This window comes from Harpia harpyja, chromosome 10 (assembly GCF_026419915.1).
Source record: "Harpia harpyja isolate bHarHar1 chromosome 10, bHarHar1 primary haplotype, whole genome shotgun sequence".
Taxonomy (NCBI): Eukaryota; Metazoa; Chordata; class Aves; order Accipitriformes; family Accipitridae; genus Harpia; species Harpia harpyja.
Genome location: NC_068949.1, coordinates 15,124,428 through 15,149,208, shown reverse-complemented (window position 1 = coordinate 15,149,208; position 24,781 = coordinate 15,124,428). Strand labels below are relative to the sequence as shown.

General features: G+C 39.1%; 1 protein-coding gene across 7 annotated transcripts in view; it reads right to left on the bottom strand.

Moving 5' to 3' along the window:
* OPN4 (opsin 4) overlaps positions 1–5,702 on the bottom strand; it is a 29,293-nt gene extending 23,591 nt beyond the window's left edge. For 4 of the 7 annotated variants that reach the window (XR_008236881.1, XM_052798857.1, XM_052798859.1 and 1 more), the window contains exon 1: positions 5,032–5,701. Coding sequence is in view for 6 of the 7 variants with exons in the window: in XM_052798857.1 (XP_052654817.1) it covers positions 5,032–5,058 (27 nt within the window). In the remaining variant the exon portion in view is untranslated. Of the gene's footprint in view, positions 1–5,031 lie in introns of all 7 variants that reach the window. The other 3 variants (XM_052798855.1, XM_052798856.1, XM_052798858.1) reach the window with 2 other exon arrangements.
* Between the last annotated feature and the right edge of the window lie 19,079 nt (positions 5,703–24,781).

Here is a 24,781-nt window from a genome sequence, read left to right as displayed (position 1 = left end):
CAAGTTCAGAGTCAATAAAAATGTCAAGTATGAAAAAAAGGAATAATATTTATACTGGAGCAGTGGTAGGACATAAATAATACTAAATATATGGTTAAAAAAAAAAAGCTCTGTGACAAAGAGGACTAAATTCACATTTTATCGTGGACTTCCTGTAGGCCTGGGATTTTTATCACAGGGTCCAACTCTGGCTGTTCTCTAAGAGGAAAAAGTAAATTATTAAAAAAAGTCATTTCACTGCTTTTATTGGAAATACAGATATGATTCAAAGTTTCTTTGAATCAAAGAAAGGTACTGGTTGACCAACAAGGCATTAGATCACGCCTAAGCACTTCAAATTCATCACTAAGTTGCATACATACAGCTTCCTTACTAGAAGATGAAAACGCATGCCTGTATCAAGTTCAGCTCTAGATCTTCTATGGGAATTGTACATCAAAAGAAAGGACAGGGAGAAAAAGATGGTGCTTGAAGAAATCAGGTCAGCAGGATAATCAAGAAATCAGACAATTCCCAAAGCTTTTCTCTATTTAGTTTCTCCAGCGGATTAGCCTTGTTTAGTCTCTGTCTTCTGTTGTCACCCCACGGTATGAGTACTTGGTTGGCAGGGGAGAACAAAAATCCCACTGTTGCAATCCCCACCGTAGCAATTGTCCTTTGAGAATACTCTTAACAACTATTTCAATTGCATTGATAATACATAGCTTTGTTGCCTTCCATGTTTTTCTGTTCAGCCTTCTTTCTAAAAACACCTCGTAATGATAAGAAAATGAACAGGCAAAACCAGCACTTCATTATTTCTCTTCAAAGTATACGACAACGCAGTTTATTTAATGTAACATGGTTCAAAACATCACCAAATGCACAAAAATCTGAACCGGAAGCTAAGAGGTTGGACATTTTCCAGTAGGTAGACAATGGACTACAGCTTTCCTGAGTCAAGTAAAAGATACTTGCACCTGAGACTCTGGACCACCGGGTGCCAGTATACCCACAGACCAACTGTGCTGTGGGTGGCTTAGGTCGGTGTTAATTCTGTAGGAAAGAATTCTTTGGGAAGCACCAACTTCCTGACAGTCAGTCAATATAAATATTGCACATTTCTCAAGCAAGCAAACAAAATGGTCATGGAAGCTGTGGAGGACATCAAGGTAGTAACTGTAATGTAACAAAACTTCTTCACCCTAAGTACTGAGGGTCAGTTGGACAATGTATCACTAGCCAAGGACAGCATCTTAGTCAACCTTAAAAGCAGGTTTCATAATATTGTTTGGGTGTATATGAAAACTGGCCTTTTTCTAGAACTGTAAAAGAATTTGTGTTTTTAACCTCTGATAGGTCATTTATTATCTATTATTTATTTATACTATAGTTTTGCAGAATCGGATGATTTTGGTGTGGCAAGGAACTTGGGAAGTGCCACACTGATTCAGACCAGCATTCCTGACAAAACACTAGCTTGCCTTTAGCCATGACTTGGGTGTTTCACAGAGCTGCAAAACATGCATAATGAACAGCGATGTGGGAATTTCATTTTCAGTATAGAGGCTTAGCAGTTGGTTTGCACCCTAAAACAGGGTTATTATCCCTTTGAAAAGATAATCTTAGTGGAGGATATTTTTATCCTCCATATATAGGTGTAATCCTTTTCTAAATCCTACTCTGTCATTTGTCTCAATAGAGTCAGTGGTAAGAAGTTATGAGGTTGCTCTACATTAGTGTATTTCCTTCCAGCAGGTTTAAGTGTGTTCTTGTGGAAACACTCGAATAGAGGGAAACAGCTAGGTTTAATGCAGTCTGCCTTCTTAAAATACTCATTTTTCTCCCTAGAGTAATGGTTGTCTACTGCCTACAACAAAACAGCTAAACCAGAACTGACTGTTATTAGTTATCATTCAGTAAACTTGACAGAGACTTACAAACTTGAGATGCTTTGGGGGATTTTGGACAAAATGAAATGTTTGATAGATAAATATGTCTAAATCTTTGCTGTTCTGGCCTTGTCTGTGGAGGCTGCAGGACAACATGGAGCCTCGTTATTCTATACTTATGGCCTGCTGCCACAGCTGGTTACAAGGGAGGCAGAATTCTTCCTGGAGGGCCAATCTGAGGAGCCAGCCTGCTGCTTCTGGAAGAGAGCAGTGCACAGTCCCTTCTGCTAAAGCTTGGTGCAAGCAGAAAAGGGGTAAAAATGAATCAGCCACAGAGAACATCAGTGTAGCATAGAACTTGTATTTCACCATGAAGTTTGTCAAGACCCTCCAAGACACTGTTCAAAGAGTTAAAAGGATAAAGGAATTCATTTGCAGTTCAGGACAAAACCACGATTCCTAGGTGATTTTCCCATGCTAGAAGGAAGTCTAGATCAGATATAAAACCCAGGAATATTTGATGCCTGCATCAATTCTGTCTTGGGAATCTGTTTATTATACACATTTTCCTAAAGAGAAGGTTTTCTAAATAGTTATTTCATAACTGATTAAAAAAAACCCCCAAACCAACCAAACCAGCTCACCTCTGAATAACTTCTACTAGAAGACATACTGGTTTTGAAAGTCCACCCCCCACCCATACCATGAGAAAAATATTTGTGTATAAGTGAAAAAGCACAACATGCAAAGAATACAGTTCAACTATTATTGGGGAAAAAAAAAATCTGTTTTCAGAGTAAGAAAAAAATCATATCACTTAATTACTGTTCACTTGGAGATGCTGATTACTGAAGTCCTACTAAAGCTAACAGTGATGATGGTAGGAGCAAGGCCATGCATGTAAATATTTGTACTGAGTATAAATCACGTTTGATATAGCCCACTGCTCACATTCTTCCAATGGCAAGAGTATAAAGCAAGGTTTAGTGTATACTTATAGGGAAAGAAGAAATCCTCATAAGGTCATTTGGGGATTTGAACGTATTTCAATGCTAGTTCTGATTAATTGATTTATTTGTGTGACATCATTGTTTCAAAAGCCAGGAACAGAAAAGACTAGGACAAGGACATTTTTCAGCTACTTCTACCTGGACATGAGATGGATTGTATCTAATTTGGTGTAAAACAAGACAAGGAAAGGGAAATAGGGACCGCTATGTCGTTGCTTTTATGAATTCATCTGGCTTCAAACTGTAGGCATTGGTTTTGCAGAATGAATGTTTTAATGGAATAGAGCCCAGTTCCAAAATGTTGCAAGTTTTGGCAGTCCCACATTGACTTTGGCAACGTATCAGGTTTCTTTGTTCTTATTTTTCCTTCAAATACAGGTAACAAAGCCGCTTATTTACACAGTATGACTTATACAGCCAATGGTAGTGTTAGGTCTTTTACATGACAACAAATCATATAGTTTAGAAAAACTGTCAGAACAGAAATACTGTAATTTCCTAGGGTTTGTAGGTGCAGTGTTTGTATTGCATACCTACAAGAGGCCTCAAACAACTGATAGTACTTACTTTTCTTCACAGTCGCTTGCTCTGATTTCTGAGCTTGCCTCTATAGGCACTTGCTCTCTGATGACAGGCAGCACAAAGAGGAGTGTAATCCCACCTCAATTATGGTTTCAGCAGGGTGACGCCAACTCCTAAGATCTCTTTCCAGTAGACAGCAGGGCTTTCTATAGATGGTGTTTGTCCTGTTGAGCAATTTGGATAGCAGATTTCGTATCCTATCTTTCGGATTTAATCTCAACCACAAGCAGCACATATTGCTTTCAGTCCTGAAACTCTCTTAAGCCAATCTTTGTGTCAAATTAAAATGCAAAAGTTTGAAAATAGTCACTTGACCTGGGGAGAGGAAATGGACAGCTAATTACCTCTTTCAGCAGAGTAAGGACAAAATCCATTTTTAATTTTCTGACGTAAATCACTCTGTCCCCAGAATCCTTTTCCATTTTGCCATGCGCCCTCAACTCCCTTCTCCCTCCCTGCTATGTTCTGCTATCCTCTTTCATATGTTATCCATCTAATTTAGTTTGTAAGCACCTTGGCTCAGGACACTTCTCTGTTTATTTTTCTGTAATACACTGCACACATCCAGGTTTTATTAACAAAATAAATAGACTGCATTTTTACTATGCAAATAATAAAATATTTACTGGCCCTTCATTATAAATTAGGATGAAACTGAAACACCCAATCCAACATCCTATATGCATAAAAGCTTTTGGAGTGTTTGAAACTTGCACATAATTTTTAAGTGTCCACTGTGTTATGTGGGCCATGCCAAAATACCTGATACCACCACATCAAGATTTTAACTTGAATTTCAGATTTTAAAAACTTTAAAAATTAGCTTGGGTCATTTTTTTATTCTTTACTTTTAAACAGACTTTTGTATAAACAGCAGGTGAATGAAACTTTGTAGTCCTAATAGTATACTGAGATACACAACCAGGAGGAGGACTTCTAAACTCCTTTGGTTCGGGCTTGTGGGGTGGGATGGAAAATATATTTAGTGAGCCCAAAGAAATTCCATCCTAAAGTGTCATCACAACACATTTTCATCTTCACACTTCTAAGGATATTTTCTTTCTGTTTAGTATTTAACAACTGAGAAAGAGCTTTGATAGAACTTACCTGGGAACACCTTCTGAACAGCTCTCTTGGGTAACTGCAAATAACAACTCTTTAACATTTACATGAGCGCTTCACTGCACTTACGGACTATTACAGAAAAGTTGGGGATTTCCATCTTGAATAATAACAGGAGCGCATTGTGTTTGAACTGCTAAACAGCTGTTTAATGCACAAGAACATGTTGTTTTGATAGTTTGCAACATATTTGGTGTACTTTGCCATTAGACATTCCTCCCTGTCTTCTGCCCATGTAACTCTGCTGAAAAACACTGCTTCTACAGTCCTTTCTGCAGTAAATAAAGGCATAAAAAGAAGATTTTGAAGTTTTAATTATGTTGTTCATTATTGCATTACAGCATTAAATGTGTACATGCACCTTAAATGTCCATTTACAGTTCTATAAATGCCAGCTTTGCCAGCAGAACTACTTGCTACAGCTTTTAGTGACAGAAAACACTTACTGTTGAGGCTCTAAGAGGCAGGTCCATCAGTGTGTAGGCATTAGCTTCCGAGTCATTGCATACATTGAAGGACTCCACAGTTTTGGTGCCGTCGGGATCCTCAGAGGGACAAGAGATCCCCCTTTGAATGGGCTGATTATTCAGGTGAACAAAATCTAAGCAAAAACAAAGAAAGAAAAGCTCTCCTCTGAATTTAAGTAAGTCAGCCGATTTACCTTTTTGTGTGTGTGTGTGTAAAGGAGATTGTTAGATTCTCTGGAATAATGTGAGATGCAGTGCAGAGTTTCTCCCTAGAGCTTCAGATTGCTTCACTCCATCTTCAGCTTAGCAAAGGGCAGCAGCAGCAGCTTCATTTAAATACAGGAGACAGCAGGGTCTGCACATGCCCAGTTTGAAACTTGTTCCATCCAGATTCCAGCTTCACTTTAATAACAGTATAAAACTGATGCTCACTTAAAAGTGCTGGGTTTTGCCTTTGACAGATTTATGTCTGAATTTTAATGCTATATCCACATTATCCCTGTATGAAGACAAAGAAGTTAAAAGGTTGACTTCACTATCTGTCTTAAATATTAGACCTTACTGTTAATTTTCACTGTATTGGTGAATTAGTTTTTTATACTCTGCTTTTAAAGAAGATGTATGTGTACAGTTCTGCTGAAATTGTCTGAACTCAAATAGATTCCGATATTTAACAACGTGCTTGTGTGCACTTCTGTCTTGTAGAATTTAGGTCATGGTTATTTGTTGGACCGCTTCTAAAAATAAACAAAAAACAGGGATAAAAGCTACTGACATCATCCTTTTCAGCTCTTCAGTTAAAAAAAAACAACCACCCCCCCCCCCAAAAGCACACAAATACCTTAGGCAAAGAACAGCGAATAACCACTTGTTTCAAGAGTTGACTGCTTTCTTTTTCAGTTGTTTAGTTAGGCTGTACATGAGCAGATTCTTATTCACAGAAATCTTCCTTTACTTTGCACTGTGCAAAGAGATATGAATTGCTGTATTCCCAGTTGAAGGCCCATTATTGGGGTAAAGTGAAGTTTAATTGCAATAGAGAATTAGGCACAGAGTGTGAAAAAGCTGTTCTAGCAGATACTGCAGCCTGAATATCGCAGAGTTTAGGTCTTCCACCCGCAATCAAAATGACCCTAATGCAAGCTATTAGCTTCATTGCAGTTGGTAATAAAAATAGATGGTGTGAACTATTTCTGGAAAGCCTTTGTGAGAAGGTTGTGATAGTAATGGTGGAAACTGTATTCCCACAGCTCTGTGTAGATTCCCCTTCTCATGTACCTTTCCTTAAATTAGCACTTGCAGTACCTAACCTTAAATTAAGGAAAAGGGGATTGCATTTCTTTGCATGAACGGGAGCTGTGCCTCTATATCAAAGGCACTCACCTATAGTGCTGCAGATTCCCTTTTCTTGATAGTCATTTAAGGAAGGTAGCGTTTACCTTGTGTCACCAGGCCACTGAACGTTAACCAGAGGAGACACTACTTAGACTCTACAGGCTCTCAAACTGTGAGACCTTAAAAATAATTATTAGCAGACCTGTTGTGAAAGGCAGAGAGATTTCATTGAATATCCCTGCCCTGCAGTGTTAGGTAGACACAACCAAGCCAGATTTAAACTAGCTGTGGCAGAACTGAGCTCAGAGGTGGCTAATCACCTGACAATTTTCAACTTTGTCCATGTCTGAGATTCTATGGTCATTTTCAAAGGTGTGCTCCTTCCCTCTTCCTGATGTGTGACATCAGACACATGAGTATCAGGGCAATGGTGGATGTGACATTAATGGTACAAACTTCAAAAGACATCGATGTGAACTTCAAATCCATCACTCTATGTTCCTGCATACACAGTGCTTGCATGCAGCACACTGTAGGTATGAGGCAGCAAACAGTGGTGTTGGACATTTTGAGGGACAGGACCTTTTTGGAAGATAATTTTGCATTTTACTACTAAAAAGGCAGGAAACATCATTACAGAAAGCCACAATGTGAAACTGGGAAAAGCTCCTACTATCTTCTAATAAAACTTATCAAGAGAGTAGAGAGTACATTTTAATGACTGAAGTGCAGAGAAGGGAGGCAATGAGAGATGTCCCATTTGTGTGAACTTTATTTTCAAAGAAGTTGCGCACAGTTACATCCCACTCTTATCAAACTGATAAGACATAAAGTTTGAGACATATAATCTTCAAGGACAGGCATAAATACTAGATCAGAGGTCGTCTTTGACTTGGTATTCTAATTTTCTTTGCTCAAATCCTCTTAGTTTTGTTATGTCTTAGTTTTGTGCAATGCCAACACTCAGTCTGTTTACATACACCTTGCACATTAAGTTTGCCTTTTCCCTGGGTCACAGATTACATTTTTCTTCCTTCTTATTTCCTCTCATCTTAATAACAAGTCAATGCATTGAAAATATTTCATTTCCAGTTAGCCTGGAAGCATCCAATTTGGGGCATTTTTAGGGGAGCCCATAGTATGTTTGGCAGGGTAATCAAATCATGGAATAAATGTGGTCTTCTTTAAAGTAAATCAGACATAGAAACTGTGTCTTCTTGCTTCATTAGATTTTGCGTTGTTGTACATGCCTTTCCAGATAGATTAATTTGATTAGTTCAGCAGCTCCTGAGAGTATATTATGAAAGAATATGCAGTATAAAGGAGAGAAAGTTTCCCCAGTGAGAAGTGGATGCTAGTCCAAAAAGGGCTATTGATTTGGTATCCCTTCTTAGCCTCTGGGGCCTGCTTTTATGAATGCTAAGCACTTGCAAGCTAGGTGAAATTATTTCTGAAAATTGAACCCTAACACTAAGATTCATGTCCAATGGAACTGTTCTCATATGATTACAGTTGTCTGATCCTGTGTTACAGCCAATAGCCAGAGGCGATTCAGCTGACCTATTTTATATGCGATGCCTCAGCTTCCATGGAAGGAGAGGAGTCATGTCCTAGAACTGCACAAGTTGTGAAGTATGAGGCATCTCATTCTCTGTACCTAGGGCTTGGGAAGTCAGACAGAGGCATATACTAGCAAATCATTCATAAAACTTTTTTCTCTCAGATTTGCTTTTGTTTTATATGCAGTATTAAACCAGAGAGAACAATTCAAAGTATTTTACTGGGTGATAATTGTTTTTCTTTATAGGCAAGGCTATTTCACTTAAAGTTATCAGAATGCTAGACTTATGGATCTGGAGGCAAATTTGCTGTGTTTATTGTTTAATTTGCCTTGTTTATGCTCCACCAAAAGCTTACCTCTGTTGCATCCCTGCATGTAGAAATGTTCATGACCTCAGGTACTTTCTAAAGCCATCTGGCATTTCTGCCACAGTTTTGTGTGTGAAACACGCCAGAAGCCCACCTGGCTTATGGCCCAGGACTGAATTGCCCTCCAGTCACTTCTGGAGAAAAGAAAACCTGCCCAGGATTCATCTATCTGAATTCTGTCACGCTGAAGTATGGTGAGAACATCCTTCCCAGTTTTAGAGTCCTGACTTTCACCTGCACCTCTTGCTACTGATAATTAACTTATGTTCATGGCTTTTTATAAACTACTGGCAGAAATAGCAGAAAGTCCATGGACTCTGGGGCCCCTCCATGAAGCTGAGAAAATTGTCTAACAGGACAAGGGAAAGATAATGCATGGGTAAAATTTAATTAAAGTCCAAATAAGCATAGGAGTTCTTTCACAATGAGTGAAAGGGAACAGTGTCCTCTTCTTTGGCTGGGAGCTGTGTGTGGAATTAGGTTTTAGCTCATCTGCAGGAATAGAGTAGACCGAAAGAACAGGTAATCTGCTGCTTAGAAGATAAACAGACTGCTGTTGGAAAACGCAGGAGAGTTACAAGACCAGGGGTATGGTCAACCAGGCATTAATGTCCCTGAGACATATTTACAAAGGCTCACCTGGACTTCCTTAAATTTTCCAGAAGATCACCCAGGTTTCCAAGGCCAGCATGAGGAAAAAGGAACAGACTACTCAGTAATGGGAAAGGTAAACTCCCACTCTTCTTTGAGTGCAGATACAGTTCTGGGATTTGAGTTACCACAAATGAGGAGTGCACAAAGCAAGGAAGTTGGGTGTTTCTAAGGCTTGCTAATAAGTTGTGTGATTTTTTTCCCATTATGATGGGGAGAATGATAGTGCTAACCCCTGTAAAGCATTTTGGGGATAACAATGCTACCCTCAAAATATGCTCTGCTTGCCCTCTAGACATGCTAGGTCTTCCTGTAAGTGATGGGGTAGAGGGAGGAATTACTGATTTTTCACTTGAGAGCTTATCCATTTTCAGTATCTGCCTTTCAAAAGGCAATACAACACTATAAAAATCTGAGTCCAGCAGCCTTCCTTACACAGTCCCCTGTACAGAAGTTGTGAGCCCTGGGTATCTGGTGTGGTATTGCTTGTCAGTGGCTGTAACATCTGAAAACATGTTTCTCTCAGAAGCATTTTCAGAGGCCTACTTTTGTACTGGTACCTGCAACAAACTTATCTGCTTAGATATGCAGGTGAAAACTGGTTGCTCTTTTGTGCAGAAAGCTGGTTTCAACCATCTGTGTTCTTTTTGCCTTTTAGCAGCTAAAATCTGTCAGGTGGGAACTCTCCCACTTCCTAGCTGTTCCCAGACAGCGTACTGCAATTTTGGCACCCCAAATAACAAAGCAGGGAGAGACTTGTGTAATATATATCGTCTTTTTTCTCTATTAATCATAGAAATTAAATATAGTTCTTCATTCCTGGAGTAACTTGGCAAGGCGGCATGGAGGCAAGAACACCCTTTGTAAATAAAATTGTTAAACTGAGTACAAAGTTCTGTATGGCCTTTTATGGGAGCATACTCTTGGGACTCCCAAAAATCAATAGACAAAATAGAAAACAGTAAATCAAATCAACATTGTTTCTGCTCAGCTGTAGAAGTGAATAATTCACCTCATAGGTAGTTCTAATTTTATAGAGTAGCCAAGATCTACAGTGAACAGCAAAAGCACAAACTGCAGGGTACAGCCAGCAAGTGTGTAACACTGTGGAGCTGTTTAGCCCCACAGCAGGAGAGTGAGAATCCCAGGGCTGGACTGAGTACAGAAGGGCCAGACCAGAAAGGATGGTTTACAAAAGTCCATTCAAACACAAGGTTTTTTTCTGAGACATACCAAAAAAAAAGAAAAAAGGTCTTTTCCACCGAGATGAAAAGACTATATCAGTGATCTCTTCAACAGTATGAATTTAGCTCTGTAACATGGCATTAGACTGCCACTCTATGGCAAGACACAATCCAGCAGGTGTTCTGCCTTAGTTTCCCCAGTAGTATTTACAGCTTACTCTAGTGGCTTAGAGCTTCAAGGCCAGGTAGCTTGAAAAAGTCAACCCACCTCTGTCCCTCTTGTCCTTTCTCATAGAGTCTGAAGACAAAGTAGTCACACAAAGAGCTCTCCAGACCAGCCAAGTTGGATTTGCAGTGCCTCCAAAAAAATCTTGCCTTGTTTTGTGGACTGAGTTCTCAGATTCTGCCTTCCCTGTCTCCTATGGCTTAACCTCTCAGCAAAGCCTACCCTTCTCCAGGGAACTCAGGTTAGCCAAACTCTTCTCAAATAATTTCAGGTGGAAGCTTCCCTACTTACAGTTCTCAAATAAGAGCTCTCACTTTTCCAGCCCTTCTCACATGTGAAATAAAGCTGTGCTGGTGCAGTTTAGTGCCTACTGTAGGTAGGGACAAATCAGATTTTAAAACCAATAGAAAAGTTGCTGTATCATTGCGGAAAGAACAACCTCCCTATCTTTCAGGCAATAATTAGATACAAAACTGAAAGGAAACTTCCCTTGCTAGTCTCTTGCCTGTAATAAATCAGGTCTGTGCCACAGGCAACTCAGTCTACAGTGGGCTAAAATGTGGGGTCAGCACATGGTGGTCTCCAAGCTGCCTTGTCGTCTTTGCTGGAAGCAGGCATTATGAAAGATTTGCTTATGCAGACGTACAGCAGAATAGTGTTTCCCAGCTAGGATAGGACTTGGATAAAAAAAAAAGGTTTATTGGTAGAGAAGGGGTGAGAAATAAAATTGCAGAGAAATTCTATTTATCAAGCATTTTCCCCCAGTCAAGTACTGACTGCCATCGGGGTGCACACAGTGGCCAGTGACAGACAGCAGTGCCAGGTTTGGGCCAGCACTAATAGAGAGCTTGTACTGCTTACAGCAAGAACAATTGGTACCATTTGTTTCTTGATTGATTGTTTTTTTAACCTTATCTGTTATGTAGTAGTTACTTCTGAAGTAGAAAGAACTCAGTGACTAGAGCCTATCATGTGGAGGGGCTGCAGAAATATCTTGATAGGTAAGATAGAGGACAGTAATGGAGACAGCCAGGTCTCTGATGAAAAGAGTAAGGGAAGAGGAACAATAAGAAGCAATTTGTACCCACACACAGCAATCAAAATGAAAACCCTGGGGTTTTTGAGAAATAATAGTTCATGATAACCAGAAGGTAAACAAAGTGTGGTCTCATTTGATATTAAAGAATTATCATCTTTTTCCTTAGATAATAGCACTATTGTCTTCAAATCATCCACAGTGAATACATATACTGCCCTGATGGTTTTTCCTGGCACATACTGTCTTGTCTTACAACATCCCTGTGATAGAAATCCTATCCTTTCTAGAAATAGCATCAGTGATTCTGGGGGAAAAAAAAAAAAAAAAAAAAAAAGATGTGATTGTCAATCCACTGGTGGGAGAAAATTATGTTACTGCACTAAATCAGCAGACAGCTTTATCACTGACTGCAGCTTAAGTCTCAGCTGCTCACAGCTATTCCAGATGCCCTGTGCTTTGCTGTTCTAGACTGTGCTGTGCCCAGTGCTTTCAGGAATTTGGGCAGGATGAGGAGGGAGAAACAGACTACTCACTAACATCACTGAATTTTCAAAATCTTGTATATTTGAATTGTTTCTGAGAACAGCCTGAAGAGTGAGTGCAAATTAAAAATATCAGAGGATATTTTAGCCAAGTCTGTAAGAGATTTCGGTGACAAGTGTCCTGCCCAAGACAAAACGGCCAGCAGCAGCTTAAGCAGAAGCAGGATTTGGCTCAGACTACAACAGTATGCAAGATTTGGGCAGGACTCTGTCACGACAATTGAGAACAGAGACGTTCTGAGGAGTTTCTCCCTGCTGCAACTTGAAATCCTTCACACAAAGTCCAGAAATCAAACAAACAGACCTAATGCTTCAGCTAGAAGAGAATCCACCACAGTTCTATAATCAGAGCTTCTCAATGTACGTAAGTGTAAAGCCATATGCCCATTTCTTTATAGACTCTTCTGCTAGGGCTATCATCCAGCCTGTCATCACCTTGGACTCTAATTTCCCAAGTGTTCATGAGGTCTCTAAATGACCCGAGATTCTTCTTTGTTTAACTCTGCAGTGTGGCCTTTATTAATACCTACTCTGCTAAATGTCTCCTCTGGATCCTCACTGACTTTTGTTTCAGTTGCTATGACATCCTTTTTCTCCGACCTTAATTAATGGAATGTACAGGGCAATTATCACAAGGCTGCAGACAGGTTGCAAGTGTGCCAGTGCAGCTATGTCCAGCTCAGTCTAAGCCCTTTTCATCTTGATCCTGTCCCCTCCCAGCCCATTGCTTTGACTGTTATTGCCATGCATCCCCTTCTTCGACCCGCGCCCTTTTCTATTAAATCAGATATATATATTGCTGATCTCCACTTCCAAAGGCCTTGATGGATTATCTATCTCCAGCTTACCTATCATCTTTCAGACAGCACTGGCTTGCCAGCTCTCGCATCCTGTCAGCCAGTGATGCTCATTTCCATCATTCACTGAACACGGTTTCTGAACATGGCATCTAATGCATGATTTGCTTGTCTTCATGCAGTTCCTCATGCTGGTGGCAGTGGCAACACGAGACATTGACAATAGCTAGGCTGCAGGCACACAGAGCCTGCTGGCCTTATTGTCAGCACAGACCTGTATTGTCTTATTGTTACCTGCTACTTCCCTGCCAGTATGCCTCAATTTCTTGTCTGCCTATACTTTGATAACAAGCTCTTTGGAGCAGAGACTTTTTATTCTGTGCTGGTATAATGCTTTGACTTGCCTAACATTTCTAGGCATGAGAGTAATGCAAACATGGTGGGCTTCTATTCTCTGGTAGTGTCATGAATTTCCTTAACAAATATACTCTGCTTAATTTTTTGGTGTTGAATTGGTGAGTAGTTCGGTATGGTTAAAATAAAAAGTCAACTGAAGCTCAGGGTTTTGTTTTAATAAAAATGTGGATGTCTGCTTGAAGATTGTTTTCAGAGTTTAGAAGGCAAAAGAGAAAGCCTTCTGAATAAACAAACATCTCAAAAGCAAACGTATATGAACTAAAGTGATAAAAACCACTGGCACTGATCCTCAGAAAGCCAAACTATTACTTCTCACTTCACTTCTATCATTCTGCCTGCTTCCTATGGAACTGGCATTCCTGTTCATGACTTGCAGATGATGCTGCAAATCATGAAAACGTAGTTGAGTAGTAATTTTGCAGCACAGCAGACAAATATAGACAAACATGTCATCTCTACTTACTGTAAGAATTTTTCGCTGAAAGAATATCCTGAAATTCATATATGTGATTGGGAAAGCTGGGCAGTGCATTCTTTCTGCTCTTTCGAGATGGCTACTAATAATGCTTGAAACACCAAAACACATTAAAAATATGCATCCTTGAATATGGACTTAATTACTGGGCCTGATTCCCCAAAGCCATTGAGCTATTTTGCATATCACCATAGGGTTTTCTTCTTGTGCAAACTGAAACTTAAGAATGTCACCAGTAGGAAGTAACTAACTGACCTCTCCCTGTATAATAAAAAAAGTGGATCTCGTGATGAGGGATATCAGATTTAGACAGGCCTTATCTCACTTCTGAGTGAATGATTCAGTTACTTCTTTTCCTGGTAAGAAAATCAATGTGCTCTTTTCTAAGCAGAGTTTCAGTAATGGGACTTAAGACTGCAGAGGACCTTGATAAAGAATGGACATTTAGAGGCATTTTCCCTGATTACAGAAACATTTTCTTTGCATGTTTTTACCCCTTTTTGCAGCTTTAGTAACAAAATGTGATTTACTAAGAGAAAAATTCTCATCCTTTCTTGCTCCCCCCCCCCAAAAAGCCTCTACCCAGCCAAAAAGTTAAGCCTTTGCCCTTACTACACCAAGAATATTTTACTAAACAAATGCATTGCTGCTGCCTTTGACACAAGAGGTAAAAATGCTACATTTTTTCAGTGTTCATTTGTAGTAACTAATTGTCAGGAAGAAGAAGTAATGAGAAATACAGTCACTCCTGTCTTCACAAATTTAAGTGAAGATAAGTTAAAAAAATCCTAACCATGCAATCAGTACAAACTGTTGCTATTATATTCCTGAATATGGACATACTTAACAGTCTACTCAGTCTTTTTGTTTCCAAATTCATCAGAACTAGTTACCATCATGAGACAACTGCAGTGCTCTCAGTGCCCTAGTATCTTGCAGACAGCAAGTCAACAATGATCATGTTGGTTACTCCATAAAAACAATAGAAAAACAATCTCCTGGCAGCATTCTGAAGTTAGATACCAAAGAAACTCAAACCTATTTTCCAAGCATAAATATTTCACATTTATGGAACAGTATACTAGTTAGGACTCAATTTTACAGCTCACCAAAACAGATATTCCATAGAACATACCATAAGTTTCCAGGTTTAATCACCCTTAGAGAATTAAGCAGTTTTGTACTTGTATCATGGATCAGACAGCGTAAGTCAACATGGCTCTACTAAAACTCAGTTCTTACTGCTCGAGGATCTGGGGTCCCTGTTACAAAGCAACTGCAAAGCTAGTATAAATTGGCCAAGGAAGATGCTGCCCCAGAAGGAGTTTCCAAGCGCAGTGCAGACACCAAAGCATATTCCCTTCCTAGCAATGCTTGTTACCTGACACACTCTAGTTACTGGATGAGCCCTCCAGAGCTGCTTTACAGTGGGAAAACAATGGAGGCTTTTTCCCCCATTCACTCTTCTCATTTGAACACTACACAGGACCTCATTCTCCAGAGGAGAGGAACTTCCCAATGGTTTAGTAAGTGACTTGGTTCCGCAGCAACTCCAGTTCAATACCTTTAGAACAGAAAGAGTAGCATTTCTTTTCTCATGAGGGATGATTTTGAGATGGTCAAACAGTCAGGTGTGCAAACACTAAAGCAAACAAACAAAAATTGAACTAAGAATAAAGAAAAGCAAGAATTTAAGAATAGAATATGAGTGTTAAACTATGCCAGGGAACAGCAAAGGCTGCTCTGTAAGGGCCAGGAGGATGATAATAAAACAGAAGGGCAGAAGCCTCAACAGCCAGGGCACCGTCCCGTGGCACATGAGCGAGGTGAGCCAGGCAGACCTGGGGATGGCAGCCAGCATCAGCTGAGAGTCTGGGCTGTCAGGCAAGTCTATGCCAGCAAAGCAGGCCTGAGGCAAACCTGGGAGCAAAAGGCAGTGCGTCAGTCAGTGACCATACCCAGGGCCAGAACAGCAAGGCTTATGGCCGGGCAGAAGCATAGCTGTGATGATAGGCTCAGGCACAGAGTACAGGGCCAGGCCTAAGCTTAAATGCAGCCCCTGGCCCTGCGGGTAGAGGGAGTTGATGGGAGTGTCCGGTGAGGCTGGTCAGGGCAATTAAGACCTATTAGTGTGCTCAGATCCCTGACAGACTCCGAGTCTCAAATTCTTACTAAATTCTCACCACAAATTCTTTCTGCTAAATTAAATTCTTAATAAATGAGCACATTTTCTCAAATACAGAGTCTTAACTATGTTGCACTGATGTCACCCTAAATACCTATTTACCATCTGGCCATTTATGTAGGATCTTAAATTTGGATTTGGAATCTTCTGACATTTTGGAAGTTTAGAGCAAGAGATCTCATGAGGGATTTTTTATTATTATTATTCATTATTTTAAATCATCTGTTGCATTAGAGAAAGATGTTGGTATTTAATAAGTATCTCTAAGAACAGAATAGTATGAGAATGACCATTCTGAGTCAGTCCAAAGGTCTGTCTGACCCAACATCCAGTGGCTAAAAGCAGCATGCCAGGAAAGAGTGCAAGAATATGGTGAGATTTCCCCAGAATACTCTTTCAGCTTCCCAACAGTATGCAGCTTAGCAAACCTGTGCCTCTCAAACCATATTTCAGTGATCTAAATCAAACATTGATGGGGCTTTTGTGGTTTTGAAAAAGGATTCTGGATGTAAAAAAGAATGTAGTTTCAAGTTGTCAACATAAAAGTCAGGGAAAAGAAAGGCTGCAGTCTGAACCATGAAGTTATTTTGGTCCAAGCCAAATTACTCTTTAGTCTGAGCAAAAGCACAGAAATCTGAAAGCTAATGCAGCCCCTCTTGGAAAGCTTTGTATAATTTAAAACACAGTCATACTACAAAACCAGTTTTCATCTCAGCTCAGCAACTCCCTTCATGATATGCAAGTGCCTTTCAAAAAAGTTGCTAGAGCAAATGAGCTGAGACACAAGCTCCCTTTCCCTCCTTTCTCCTAATGATTGGAAGAGAAATCATTCCTCTGATTTCTCCAAACCTTAAAATGAATTTTTGGTTCACAGATTTTAATGCAACATCTTTTTTTTTTAAAGAAATAGATCCTAAATAGCCTTATTAAAAGCTCTGGTTTTCAAGGTTTGATGATCAGAACTCTGAGATTCGCATTCCAGAGAAGTGCCTGCAACTGAAGCACCCAGAATGACTAGCTGAAGAGTTAGGAACATGGTTTTTGTATAAGAATTAGACTTTAAGAACTGAGAGGCTGAATAAAACCAGAAATCTAAGAGAGTAATGTAACATTAACATTCGCTATGTTGGGAATAGTTTCTAATCACTGCTATTTCTCAGGCTTTTCTTGTGGTACTTTGATGGTGCTTCTACTGAATTTCTTACCTCCGCTCATTAGACACTACTGCAGTAAAAGGCTCTTCATGATTTGCTGAGCACAGAAAAATAATGGAGGGGAGAGTTTAAAAAGAGCAACTATTTTGCATTCTCCAACCATTCCACTCGGGCTGAGTTCTTAATTTTTGGTAGCCAATAGAGTTATGAATATCTATGTTCCCAAACTGGAAGGTGTTTTGCAAGTTTTGCTTAATGATCAGTATTGAGAGGTCATATTAGAGATCACTCTATGAGAAATATTCACCCACAGGGAGCTGGGTATTTTAGTCCTCTAATGATTGTCTGTGTGCATGCATTTTGGAGCACTAGTTCTGGAATTTCACATATATACTTGTTGTGACATCACTTGATGCACTTTTCTGAAAGTGCATATGTAGGACTCAAAGATGCTGATTGTCTTTTGTGCAGGGTACTTACCTAACTAAACTCTGAGGAATTATTTGCAATCTGTTTTTAGTTTTGAAAGCTGCTGCTTTTACCTGCCCTGCCAACTTGTTACTGCACATTAATTTGTGTGTCTGAAAACTATCTAATTTTTCCAATTATGCCAGTTCATCTAATGAAAGGTATTTACCTACAGAGCTTGCACAGCTTGTCTTTACAGCATAACAGTTACAGCAAATACCAACAGAAATAATAGCATGTCCTCCAGACTTGACAGCATCCCTCCCCGAAATACATGAAACTACACCAGAAACATAAAACACAGGAGTACCATCATTAAAAACAAAGGGCGTGTCATGCAGAGAAACAAAGGAGAGGGGCAGCTGTAATCCAGCCCACAGATATCATTTGCAGCTCATATTCCAGTGTCATAATGACTTGTTTCTCCATTAAACTTAGGCCAGTTTCTGCGGAAGGAGATTAGATACAATAGTAGGCAATGTGTGTGACAAACAGGGTAAAGCACAAACCATTTGGCCCTCTGTAAGAACAAAGGTTTGCGTTGCAACAAAATAATTGGGAACTGGAAAGCAGGGCTTTAGGAGACTGGGGCAAAGAACTTGAAAGAGGAAAGTTCCAGCTTTACTATGGAATGGCAGATACTCCATATCCCAGTGACAGTACATTTTTACTGTCTATCATCAGTTCAGGGCTTTACAAATACACAAGTACTTTGTTTCTGTTGAGTCTTACAAATTGTATCTGGAATTCAGCAACTGAGCTGGATTATTTAAGATTTCTACCATTTCTCTAGGAATAAGTTTTCAGTCACGTAGTTAGCAACTTTTATAATGATGTATGAGCCAAGATGAAACTCAGCAGTTTCCCTTGATCATGCTGGCTCTGTACTGTTAAAAGGACTTAAAATATCAGTACTCCTGTTAGCAGTTTACATTATGAAATGTAACAATGACTGTGGCATTAAAATGCTCTTTTAACAGAGTTTTTTATTTTTCCTAGCTATAAATATGTTTCAAAAATAAGTGTTGTAAAAGATTTTCCCTATGACATACTAGTGACTGGGCAGGACTGAATACCAAAAAAAGTCTGTAACTCATATTTCTAGCTGCTACTGGAAGTCAAAGGAACAGACACCTTTACCATATGCTTAATAAACATGCTATTTTCCCACAAGATTTCACCTGAATATTTGTGTTGATAGTCACATTATTATAAAACTATACTAACCTAATACTTCTGAAGAACTAGATTTAACTTGGTTGAAGGCATTTGATTGTTTAGTGCAGCTGTTATGGAGATAAAGTCATTATCAGAACAAATATTGTACAATGAAAAACTTGTTTCAGACTTTTTGCTTTAACATGAAGAATGAGATAGACAGGACAAGAGGCAAAGGGCACAAATTTAAAACCAGTAATTTCCATCTGAACACAAGATGACACTTTTTTACTGTGGAGGTGGTCAAACGCTGGGACAGGTTGCCCAAAGAGGTTAAGGAATCTCCATCATTAGAGATATTCAAAACCCAGCTGGACACAGTCCTGAGCAACCTGCTGTAGCTGCCCTTGCTTGAGCAGGGGGTCGGACTGGGTGATCTAAAGAAGCACTGTCAAACCTCAGCTATTCTGTGGCTCTGACTGTAGGAAGGAAAGGGAATTCTTCCTTGTTGTCCAGGGTCTATTAGCCAGTACAGCAGCAGGAACATAGCAGGGGTCAAAAAGTCTAACATGGATAATATGAACACAACTGTTCCGCACTCTGACGAGCTGAGAATGCAGCTTCAGGGAAAAAAACCGTATCTTAGGAAGATGAAAGTCTGAAAAATCTCTCTCTTATCACAGAGAACCTGATCCAAAAGTTAATGCTGACATGAGGAGTTAGCAATGTAGATATACATTCACAGACTACAAACTCCTTTAGTACTTTTGGAATGACATAACTCAGAATTTGATAAAATTCGGTTATAACTTTTTGACTTTGTAGACATGAGCAAATGGTAACCAAAGCATATTTTTCCCAGACTATTCCCATATACTAATACCTCCTTTGTTGAAATAAAAATATACTAAAAATCAAATTAAATAGGTTATTTTCTTTGTCCAGCCATTTGCAAGTTGTTTTCCTGCGGAAGCACTTTTTTCCCCACACCTCTTAATAAAATCCAATTTTAAACTCATCAGTTTTGTCCATCTGACAGACGTAAGATTTCACTAGTTAAAATAAATATTCTTTGATAAAATTAATATTCTGAGTTATAAGTAGCATCTTTATTGATGTTCTATAGTCAATAGCAATTCCTCTCCTCCTCTATATAAAGAAATATACATGCATGTATTTTTATAGTTCTTATTACTAAGCAGTTCTACTAGAAATTTATTTGGTTGATGTTAGCAAAAATGTATGTGATTATTTTGGCTTTGGTGTGTTATTCTGAAACAAGAAGATTGTTGGCTGCCCAAGGAAACTCCTGCGATGCCGTGAAACTTCTATGTGCTTTCAGGGCATATGGGGCTCATTTACATGACTTTTATCAAAATAACCATGTCTGCTTTTACTGAAGCCTTTTGCCCGTTGACGTAATGTACAGATGTTCTTGGAAGCATGGGTGTCCCACTTCAGCTGAAGACAAGACAATAATTGCAGCGTGATATTAATTTAAGATTTACTATTTTAAGACAAAAAGAATAAGAGTATCCACATAGTGGGCCTGCATAACAAGAGATGTAAAGTAAGACCAGTGTAATTATTCTTGTGACAATTTATGTGCAGATCAGCACTTAAACTGTGTTCACTGTCAAGCTGAACCTGAATTTCAGGCAGGTTTTTCTCCTGCAGCGCCTGGGTTCCTGCAGGCAGGGAGCACGTTAGCCTGGCAGTTTGGACTTCTCTGAACCAGATCCATGCAGTCCTGGCTGTGAAATAAAGTGGTGATTACCTTCTCAGAACTTTCATTCTTCTCTGAAGTATTTCTTCTCTTCAGCATCCAATGCTTTTGTCTTGATTGAAGGGGACAAAGAAGCCAAGTTCCCTCTTTGTCTGTCTTTTCTTCAGGAAAGAGTCACAGGTCTTCAATTACACAAGAGTCCAACTGTTTGGAAACTTTTCTGCATCGGAGGGTTAAGGCAGAAACCTTTCTTCAGGCTAGACTGCAGTATCTAGAATTCTACCAAAGATTTTTGTTTACCACAGATGTTTGCCATGTTTTACCAGAGTCTTGAACAGTTTACAGCTTTTCCTAAACATCAATTGTTAGTACAAAAAGCAGGTACAGAAAAGCTGACATTTCTTCTGTCCTTTTTCAACAAATTGGAGTAAAGAAAGAACGTTATTTGTCAGCTCTAATGTGACTTTCTCATTTCTCCTTTACTGAATTTCAGAAGCAGAGTACTGTGTTGAAACTCAAGTGGTCTCCAGGTAAAGCATCTTTTGAGAAAATCGTAGTGCTCTAAATACGGATTTGGAATAATACTACAGGGTTTTCAACTGTGATTTGGGCAATTTCTCACCAAGCCTAGATGATGGTTATTTCTTTGCAATATGTTAAACAGTTTGTATTAAACAAAAGAAAAGCAACGGGGAAAGTAATATATATTACACAAGATAGTGCTTTCTCAGTCTCTGAAGTTGTTGTGGTCAGATTTAAAGATTTTTTTTTCTTCTGTCATATTTTACTTTGTCAACAAATTTGAAGTCTTCTGCAAATTAAATAATTTATGTCCTTTTGACATAACTGACCTCTGTATTGTGAGAAAGTATTGTCTGCCAAATACTACTCATTCAGTTTTAAGCTTGTCTACAAGCTGTAAAGAGGCAAGCATTTACCTAGCTCATAGGAAGCTTTCACATGGCTTCATTTTTGTCTGTCTTACTCCGTGGAAGAGGAAATCTCCAGCTGGGACCAGCACAAATGCTAATATCTGATACTATGGAGCATACCCACTGGAAATTCCAGAAAAATCAGCTCTCAGGCCAAAAGAATCTGTATCCACATTAAGGATAAATGACAGAAATGTTTGGGCATCTTCTAGTGCTCCTGTAACATCTTCCTGGCATTGTAAAAAGTATTATAATCATGAGGGATAAAATTCTTATGATTGATGGGAAATTTTTTTGCAGAGGTAATGTAGACCTTAGAAAAGTGGGAATTCATCTTAAACAGCCTCAGCCATTGAAAACTTAGTCTATTCTGGACTAGCTGTGTGCTCTCTTTAAACACCTCCATCAAGTGCCTCATCCCATTCTGAGATAGTCTAAGATTAGCCAGAACAAGCCACCCTCTAGGGCTGCCTGTCTCTGTACTACAGAGAGAGCATAGATGACTAGCAGAAACAAGGTGTAAAACTCTCACTAGAATCCACCCTCAGGATATAGCTATGGGAGAAATACAGCACATATAGGAAAAATTTCCATTATGCTGGGGTCTGGCTTTTTTTAACATCTTTGCTTTTTCTGTTCACTGGTACTAGTGGACCCAAGAAACAGGACTTCAAATTAGTCTTTTATTTGGACTACTTCGCATACCACTTCAACAGTAGCCTCTATTACTTAAATGTTGTACATTCAAACCATGCAGGAGGCTGTGCTCTGTGTATTGAAAGAGATTCCTTTGTAGGAAACAGTGTATTAGAATGCTACATTAAAACCCAAATCCCTCCTTAAATACCTAAAGACCTCAAAGTCTTCATGATGGGACAGCACCAGTGAAAATAAATTGTAGGGAACTTATCACTGTAGTGATAGATAATGCAGGAAAATTACTGCATCTGTTCCTAACGTAATCTTAAAAAATCTTCATGTCTGCAAGAAAAACTAGTAAAAATCAGCTGTGCTGGAGCTAGTGAAATAACTTCCAAACAGTTCCAGTAAATAACAGGATTAATGCAAATACAGAGTCATTGCATTGTGTCATTTGAAAAAGTTCCTTGCTTTTTTCATTCCTCTGTTTTCATGTTTCTGCGATGACTTACTTCAGTTGTTTATCTATAGGAATGCAGTGTTACGGAGTCTAAAAACAGGAGCTTCTACTGCTGGAGCTAAAGAATGAGGTTGATGATTAACTTGCAGGGGTTAAGCCAGGCTAGGTATTCGGGAGGGACAGAATGACCTGTGTCATAACTGGCAGTGCAGTTCTGACATGGTGCATGTTATCAGTAAACAAATGTGCAACAAACAGATCATTGGTCATAGAAGCCCTTAAATTGCCAGAGGTACTCCTGATTTTAAACTTTATCTTTATATCTCCCATTCATGGTCATAATCAGACTGTCTTTAGTAGGAGACAGGGAGGACAATTTCATATTTGAGTTTCCCAGAGATCAGCAGAGGTACTGGGGTACAGCTTTCCTGCTGTGGAAAAGGACAGTTCACCATGGGCTCTTCAAGAGAGCACCACAGCCCAACATTTGAAATTTGAATTTGCCTGACAGGTCTGACTTTCATTTATGGTGACACTCTGTCTTGTCATACAAGAGGACAAACCAGATTTGAATAAGACTGGATCTTTGTATTCTGGCCATAATACAGACCCTTCTGCTTGACCAGGGAGGACTACAATGAGACAGGGAGAAAATCAGAAATGATATTTCAAGTGGCATTTTCTTTGTGGTTGCTAGGAGAGTGATAGAAAGAAATAGTATCTTTTGACTATTCCCTTTGGTTTGCTAGTAAGTTGGCAACTAGAAATTGTAAAGCTTAGGGCATACATTTTTATCGTTTTATACCTGGGAGCAAATAGATATTTTCCAAGTTAATATTGCTTATGTATTCATATTAATATAAATTAATAGCAACTGTATTTACCTCAAAATCAAAGGCTTGTTCTCACAGGTCTGGGGGATGGAGTTCAAAACACTTTGCACTGCTTATCCCCAAATTCTTGGTTTAGAATAGGCAAAGGAAAGCCAGAAAGAAGGAAAAAAATATTCCTAAAGGAAAGTCCTTGTAGTATTTTAAGATTCTGTTGGAGTCCTGAGGTCCAAAATTTCTTGGGTAAGTGACAGTTTTATTTCTAACCATACACCTAGAAATACATTGCTTTGCAACCATACATCTCTGACATTACGTACTAAGTAGCTTGTATACTTAAAGAGACAAAGTAGTTTTAGATGACAATCTCTCATGGGTTGCCGCTTATACGCGTACACGGTGCCTAAATGTCCTCCTGTGTGTTCTGAAATCTCTTGTAAGGTCCAGAAGCTGGGGAGATAACCAACAAGGGGAAAAAGTTAATGCTAACAGAAATCAGATAATAACCACTTTCCCCCTTCTGTTATGTAATGTACTATTAGGTAATGAGTGAAAAGAAAAGGTATTAGTGCTAAGGAAAGAATTAATTAGCATTGTATGAGGCAGGAGACTGACACTTTTTAAATTCAGGATACAACTTTACACTGACTGATTTATTTACCAAAAGATAGATACTACTCAGTTGATTTAAATTAATTTCAATCTTCTTCCTTCACAGTCATTACCAAGGAAACCTTTTTAACAGCCTGTCCCCATCGAGGAACTTTCTGCTCCACTTCATACAGAGTGCTTGGCTCTGAGTCTCCTCGCAGAAAAATAATGGCTATTAGGTGACAAGGCCTAACAGAAAAACACCACCCAGACATGTGAAACCAGGTACATTTAAAACTTCTATTCTATAACTCTTCTTTTACAACCACCTGCACTATCTTTTATATGAAAGTCCCAAGCCTTGATTTACATAGGCATATGATCTTTGTATTGCTCTGTCCCACAGCTGCTGGAGGTGGCACATTCTCATTTTTGAGAATTAACTTCGGTGACTAAATCTTACAGACATTTGATGACCTGGTATTGAGTAAGATTTCCCCAAAATACCATTTAAGTACTTAAAAAAACCTGTCCTTGAAATATGGTGTAGATTATCAGTGCTGGCAGTGTAATATGAAGTCTAGTTATTACAGCTGTGCAACAAAAATAGTGAGGGACTCAAAAGTGCAGGTGATAAGTTAAATATTATATTAATGAGCAAAATGCGTGTAGTCTACCAAAGGCATAAGCTATCAGATACCTGTAGAATAGCACGCAGAAAATAACCAAAGATAAATAATCTGTACTGAACAGAGGTGCTGATGACTGAAGCGTATGTATTCAACACAAAGTAATTGAAAAGTGCAGAATAGGAGATGATAGCTAGAGGAACATGTATAATGTGTAAGTTACTAGTTAAAAAGATAAAAGGAGCTTGAGTTTGTAGCCTTTGAATTCAAGAGATTGAAGAGCTGGATCTGGTTGTATGGAGCTTGGTCACAAACCCAGACTGCACCGTACTGCCCTGAATGAAATGTGAGAAATCCACTAC